The sequence below is a fragment of the Melanostigma gelatinosum genome, assembly GCF_949748355.1.
Source record: "Melanostigma gelatinosum genome assembly, chromosome: 1".
In the NCBI taxonomy this organism is placed as follows: domain Eukaryota; kingdom Metazoa; phylum Chordata; class Actinopteri; order Perciformes; family Zoarcidae; genus Melanostigma; species Melanostigma gelatinosum.
This window is the reverse complement of record NC_136634.1, coordinates 13,491,620-13,499,126: the sequence shown is the minus strand read 5'-3', so window position 1 is coordinate 13,499,126 and position 7,507 is coordinate 13,491,620. Positions and strand designations below refer to the sequence as shown.

General features: G+C 45.4%; 1 protein-coding gene across 1 annotated transcript; it reads left to right on the top strand.

Moving 5' to 3' along the window:
- Positions 1-3,684: 3,684 nt before the first annotated feature.
- lrrc4.2 (leucine rich repeat containing 4.2) lies at positions 3,685-6,825 on the top strand (the record flags this gene model as incomplete). The annotated part of the gene is made up of 2 exons (XM_079275382.1): positions 3,685-5,782; positions 6,663-6,825. One exon carries the CDS (start codon positions 3,685-3,687, stop codon positions 5,680-5,682), a length of 1,998 nt encoding a protein of 665 aa, XP_079131508.1. The 3' UTR covers positions 5,683-5,782; positions 6,663-6,825.
- Positions 6,826-7,507: the final 682 nt, after the last annotated feature.

Sequence of the window (7,507 nt, the reverse complement as noted above, 5' to 3'; positions counted from 1 at the left end):
AGTCTGCATTCCTCAATTCAAAGCCAAAACTCTTCGTTTCACACATAACCTTTTGTCTTATGTGCAAAGGTAGTTTTCATGTCGTCCAAATGGTGGTTTTAACGATGGCATCAGTCTCGGACATTCCTGTCAGTCATTATTTTGTGTTGATAAGCAAAATATAAAATAATACATTTCAAATAACCATCATTATTGCAAAGTCATGCTGGCATGAGAGACATAATGTAACCCATTTGCAATATGAAATGAATGTGTGCAAACAGTGGCCAACTTTACACAATAAAAAAGCTGGAATGCATTCTCTCAATCAATTTGATCAGCTGAAGATTAAAAGAGAAGACTTATTATATTTATTCTGTATCATGTCCAAGCACCTTCAGTATTCTGTAAGTAAGTAAGATAGTCTACTTTTTGACTGGTGACATGAATGCAGCAGGATGGTTGTAAGTAAAATGCAAAGAGAAAGGTTAACATTCTTACTACTTCATTTAGAAGTATTCAGAAGATAATACTGAGCATTATCATTTATTCAGTATGATATTTTATTCATATTCATATATGTTAACACAAACAAGGGATCATATACAGTAAGTGCATTAGTCCATGCTCTACGTCTTTATTAAACTGTACCTTGCAATTTCAATTAGCTTCAGTTTCACTTCATCCTCTTCATGGTCCAATGTGGACATGGAGCATGAATTTTTCAATACCATCTTTAGTGGAATGCAAAATTCCAGTCTTGTCCTATTCATTTCATGAATTGAAATTAAAATGGGAATTGACAGTGGCACGTTTATTATTGTCAGCGTCCTATTTTTTTCTTTAAATTGGCCGCAACCCTAATAGCAAATATGTGACTGTAGAGAGGAGGGGGGAGGAGAAGAGGGAGACAATGTGGTCATTAACCAAAGGCAGAGAGGGAGACTCCTGCATTCAAATAATGCTTAATCCAACACTATCAACACTCCTCCTACTCCTCACTCCTCACTCCTACTCCTCACCCTTCTCATTCTCTGCCTTTCTGAGCCGTTTACCTGAGGAGGCTATGAAGTGCGTTCCCTCATCTGTCTCCCTCATCCTTCTTCACGATCCCTATTTATCTCATTCCTCTCGTCCTTCTACAGGCTCCTTTCCCCTATTTCACCAAGGATGTGGATATATCTCCTCCTACCCCATACCCCATCCCTCTCCCCCACTCTCTCGGTAAGTCTCTTTTCCTCTATCTCCCCGTCTTTCTCTCTCGTCTCTCTAAGAGATAACTGTGTGCAAGCTCTTTCATCTTTATCCTCCCTGAAGAGAAGACTGTCCAGCAGACACAGAGAAGCACAGTCAGCATTTCAGTCGTCTCTGATGTCACAGAACTCCCGACCCAGCCCCCACCCCACCACCTCCAAAACACTCACATACATACATAATAAATCCCCTACAACTGAAACAATAAGACAATCCGATAAAACAAACAATTGTGTCTGTTGGTAATAATGTATGAGGGAAACACTCACCAAACCTATGCCTTACAAGAGGTGAGGATAAGGATAAGGATTTTTTTTCCATCTCCACTGGAAAAAAAAAACGGGCGCAATGCTGCGCTCACGAAACCGAGAGACGGATCACAAAACCACTCTAGAGTTGGAGTAGAAAGTCTGACCTCTTGTCTCTGTATGATACACTGGAATGGGAGGCTTTCCATTTTAGCAATAGGTTGGGAGAGACAGACAGCAACAGAGAGGGGAGGATCGGCACAGGTAAAGAGATCTAGAGAGTGAGAGTAAAGGAAGACTGTGACAGACAGAGCGCGTGAATAACTAGACAGAAACAGAGAGCGAGTAAGAGAGGAGAAGATGGTTACAGTGAGAGGAGGGAGAAGGAGGGATACGGGAGGAGGGTAAGTTGAATGTGTTAATACACAGGAACACTGCATCAAACCAATGCACTGCTCTGAGGCTGGCTGAGCAGCTGAGAGGAGTGCGTCAGCAGTACATTCACGTTCCCACTGAAGGACAAAGGGAGGGGGCAGAGCGAGCATCTTAGCTGCCTGCAACACCGACACAGAGGGGGGCGAATAGAGAAAAGAGAGAGATTGGAGAATAAACAAGAAGAAGAGATGTGGATTAGAATGCTGCTCCTGCTTCTTCTGTGACGGTGGGCTGCCTGAGCGCTCGCATGCCTCCTCCTCTTCATCTATCTCTCTCTCTCACACTCTCTCTTTCCTTTGCACACTCTATCTTTCCCTTGCTCTTGATCTGTCAGTGGTTCTCTCTCTCCTCTCTCAATCTCGCTCTTTCTGTCTCCCTTTCCCTCTCTCTCTGTTTTACTCTGGCTACTGCAGTACCAGCCAGCCGCAAGTCTGACAGCCACACACATGGCTAACTGCCACAACTTACTACCTCAACCATGGAGACAAACTAACAAATAAGCAAGCAGAGGACCACTGCAGGAGACAGTCCAGGTGACAAACATCGTGTGAAGGGAAGAATCCTCAATACCTTTCTCTGTTTTTGGATACAGACACGGAGCCCACTTTCACACACATCCTCCCAGCGTCATCGCTCTCTCTATTCTCTCATTGCAGAAGAGGACAAGAGGGCTCTCTCTCTCTCTTCTGACAGCCTTTTGCGAAGCTCCAACAGTGCAGCGCATCTCCTTCTCCACCCCCCCACCCAGCGCCACCATCTCTCCCACTAGCCCCCAACCCCCCCTCCCCCCCAGGAGGAATAGACGGATTACTGCTAACTGTGCACACGGCAGCCTGCAGCTGCTCTGACCAGGGCCAGTCCAACATTGGGAGGAAGCAAAAGGAACACAGAGGAGGAGAGGAGAGGGGAGTTGACTGTGCCGGGAGTTCTTTAGCCTTTTTCTGTCTCTCAGTCTCTGTCACAACGGGGCTAATCAGCGACCGACTAGCCCTTGGCAAAGTCACAGTGAGGGAGGTCTCCACCAAACAGGCGACCAGCCGGCGAGCCAACACATGTATCGGGAGCCGACAGGACTGGGGATTTTTATTTATTTCAGTTGGTCACTTCTCTTCTCCTCCTCTGTCGTGTTTCACTGCGTTATGGATCATTGTGATTTGTCCAGAGTGGAGCTGCAGGTTGGAGTCTGCAGCCTGGCATGGGGGCAGTTAGAGGGGGCAGAAGGGATCCAGGCACCCGCCAAGCCTTCATGGCCTTACCTCTGCCTGTGAGTGCTTTTCATGCTGCTTTCAGTCTTTAATACCAGGAGCCATTTTGTACCCTTGGCTAATAGAGGGCCACCTCACTTTTTCAGAGAGGGGAAACAAGAAAACATCAATCTGATGTCTTTCCATGGAAGGAAATTATAAATGAACGTAATGAATAACTGTTGCTTTTAACATTTGGAAAGACGCAAAAAGGACTACTTCCAAACTAATGAGGTACGTCACTGATACTGTTGTTCAACCTTTTTCTTACATTGCTGCACTGCTTTTCCTCTGCAACGTCTCTTGTATTAATCTCTCACACTCTGTCTCCCTCTCTGTCCCTCTTTTTTCCCCTTCTCTCTCTCTCTCTCACACACACACACACACACCAATTTTGATGTAGCATCCCCCTGCACTGTCGATGGAACTTGGGAGCCTTGAGTTGCTCCAGCCAGGCTAGGGTGGTCTGTCCTCTGGTGTGTGCCGTCTCCCCCCACCATGCAGAATAATGAGCCCTCCACACCATGAGTCCTCTGGGCCAGGTTAGTGTGCAGCCTACCTGGAACGCAGCCCTGCTCGCCGTGCTCTCCCTTATGGTGCCGGCTCTCAGTATGTGCCAGTCCACAGGCCCTGCGTTGGGCTCGGCTAACCCACAGAACTGCCCAGGTGTGTGCTCCTGCACTAACCAGCTCAGCAAGGTAGTATGTACCCGCCGAAGCCTGGTTAGGGTTCCCCCGAACATCCCAGCCAATACCAGGTACCTGAACCTGATGGAAAACAGCATAGAGACCATACAAGCAGACACCTTCAGGCACCTGCATCACCTGGAGGTACTGCAGTTGGGCAGAAATGCAATCAGACAGATTGAGGTGGGGGCCTTCAATGGCCTGACCAGCCTCAATACCCTGGAGCTGTTCGACAACAGACTGACAGTCATACCCAGTGGAGCTTTTGAATACCTGTCAAAGTTGAGAGAGTTGTGGCTAAGAAACAATCCCATTGAGAGCATCCCCTCTTATGCCTTCAACCGTGTCCCCTCCCTCATGAGACTGGACTTGGGAGAACTGAGGAAGTTGGAGTACATCTCTGATGGGGCATTTGAGGGACTTCAAAACCTCAAGTATCTCAACTTGGGGATGTGCAACCTGAGGGAGTTCCCTAATCTTTCACCACTGCTGGGACTGGAGGAGCTAGAAATATCAGAGAATTTCTTCCCTGAACTGAAGCCGGGGGCCTTCCGTGGGCTTAAAAATCTACGTAAACTGTGGATTATGAACTCTGCCATCACTACCATTGAGAGGAACGCATTTGATGACATCACAGCCTTGGTGGAGCTGAATTTAGCCCATAATAACCTGTCATCCCTCCCCCATAACCTCTTCACCCCTCTTCAGTACCTGGTGGAGCTACACCTGCACCACAACCCTTGGCGATGTGACTGTGAGGTAGTGTGGCTCTCCTGGTGGCTCAGAGAAAATATTCCCACAAATTCCACCTGCTGCGGACGCTGCCACACCCCGGTCCACATGAGGGGACGGTACTTGGTGGAAGTTGATCAGGCCACCTTTCAATGTTCAGCACCATTCATACTTGATGCTCCTAGAGATCTGAACATCTCTGCAGCGAGGGTGGCAGAACTAAAGTGTCGCACAGCTGCAATGAGCTCAGTCCGATGGCTTCTCCCCAATGGCACTGTATTGACCCATGGCTCGGCTCACCCACGGATATCTGTCCTTAACGACGGGACACTCAACTTCTCCAACGTTCTCCTGTCAGACACAGGGGCCTACACCTGCATGGTCAGCAACATGGCGGGAAATTCCAATGCCTCGGCCTACCTAAACGTCAGCAACGCTGAACTCAACACGTCTAATCTGTCCTATTTTACCACTGTAACAGTCGAAGTTTTGGAGCCCACAGTGGAGGAAACCCCTAAACCCAAGCCTACTATCCCTGCCTCACCCTCTGTCTTTCAGCCTGTCTTCATCTCCACACCCACTGTGCTGTTCCAAAACACTCAGACTCCAAGGCAGGTGTCAATCCCCACTGCCAGAGTCCCTAGTGGGCCAGCCGCCAGCCTGGATGAGGTGATGAAAACCACCAAAATCATCATTGGCTGTTTTGTTGCTGTTACCTTGCTGGCAGCGGCCTTGTTGATAGCATTCTATAAGTTGCGTAAGCGGCATCAACAGAGGAGCACTGTGGCAGCAGCCAGGACCATAGAAATCATACAGATGGAGGAAGAAGTTCCTCCTGTTCCACCACCCACCTCTGGATCTAGTGGCTCTGATGACACAGTGTTGGTACTGCCTACATTAGTGGAACACAACAGCAACACCTTTAAGCCTGGGTACGTGTCCTCCTCCTCATCCCGCCAAGGGGGCTATGGAGCCCACTGGACCCAGAACAACTCTCTTCATCGCTCAGTCAGACAGCATCACAGCCACATCAGCACCATTGCTGATCCCTACATCATTAAGACTACTCATAGCAAGGAGAAGGTTCAAGAGACCCAAATCTGAGCATTGCTCCCTCTGGATTTATCTCTGACTCAGCCCCAACCGCTCCTCTCCACCTCTCTGCTCAACAGTCCATGCAATAGAATGCACAAAGAACAAAACGGTAACTTTCTTTTGTACAGAAGTGCAAAACAGAGACAGATTTTTGTTTCTTGTACATGCCTATACATACGTATATAAATATGAAAAAAATACAAATATATATAAATGAAACTACGGTCAGGCAGTGGTGAGAAATGCAGATTATATCAGAAAAGAACGTAATTTGAACTATTTTCTAATAACTGGTGACTTCTATTTAAAAAAAGACAAATATACTGAATTGCTTTTGTGATTGATAATAGAAGATGGTTCTGTCTACTGTAGGAAAAGAGGCATTTACTTTGTTTTTTGATCATATTTAGGATGCAGTTAAAAGTCTTTATACAGGCACCAGTTTCTAAATACAGCCCCAAATGTAAGCTCCAGTTTTTACTGTGCCAAATATTCTAATATATGCAATAAAATGGTATTTCCAGACTTAGGTACACACAAAGACACACAAGCAAAATCTAGATAGATAGAAACATTTGTCCGAGGATAGCAGCGTAATGGCACAGATAGAATGTGCTGTTCAGTAGCTATCAGCCAAATGCTTTTGGACTGCAGTGAATTTCTGCAGCTAAGGTTTAACCCTCTGTTCGCTGGAGCTAAGCTGCATTTATTTGACAGTGCCAGTGCTTCTTAGTTGTAGTGTATCTAAACATGTTTATTTAGTGTGCATATGATTCCCCACTGGTTTAACTGGCAAAGAGCAGGCTAATGACAGTTGTTGCAAATACTTTGTTCTGTTATTGGTTGCATTTTCTGTTATTGCTTTTCCGTTAGGTTTTGACATGCTTCTTAATGGCTTATGTAGTGTTTAGGGCTAATTTAATAATGCATTACAGCAGTTGCCTGACTTGTCTCTGCAAGGGCTCATTGCGATGCTCATTTTTTCAAAGGAACGGACATGCGGTGCAGTGATACAGAGCTTTGCTGACCATTCTGCTTTTGGAGAAAGAAAGCAGAGGATTGAAGTGAAACAAATGAATGTCTGATACTGGGCCGTTTCCATGGACTACATTGAAACATGACTCTTTTTGTTTTCCTTTTAACAGTTAGCAGTTTAGCAACACTATTTTTATGGAGAGACAAAGGAGGCTATGAAAAATAAAAAAAACCTTTGGTTTGTATTTCTCTAATCAGAAACACTTTCATCTGATGTTTTTTCTTCTCTCTGAATATATTTCCATTTGTGTGTAAGTTGTTTAATCGTAAAGGCTGGAGGCAGTATTGTAAATTGTATCCTACCCCGAACCCCCATCTTACGGTCCTATGCATTTACTTAGTGTCTGCATGAATGGGTCTTTAAGTAACTGGTGTACAATGCTGCATTATACCCCACAGTGGGGCTCTATGCAGGTCAGATAGGCTGTTGGTCTTTGATGCCTCAGCTTAGTTCTTAACATTGATTTCTCAGTGACTGTGAAGGGGAAAAAATACATGTATCCCACAGTTCTACAGTTTGTGGGTTTCTTTTCCTTACACGCTTACCTGGAGGTTGTAGTTCCTATCAGAATCTAACATTGATCAAGTGAACAAAAAAAATGTATATACAGTATATATATTATATTATATCGTGTTTTTAATAAGAAGAAAAACAGTTGTGGGTGGTCCACCATGATATGAGGTATGACACAAGACTACTCTAGCTTCCAGAATACAATCTAAATATATCACACAATAATGGGAAAGCAGACCGATTCTTATTATCTTTTTTTTTGCAGACGCTGAATGTGTCAGTACA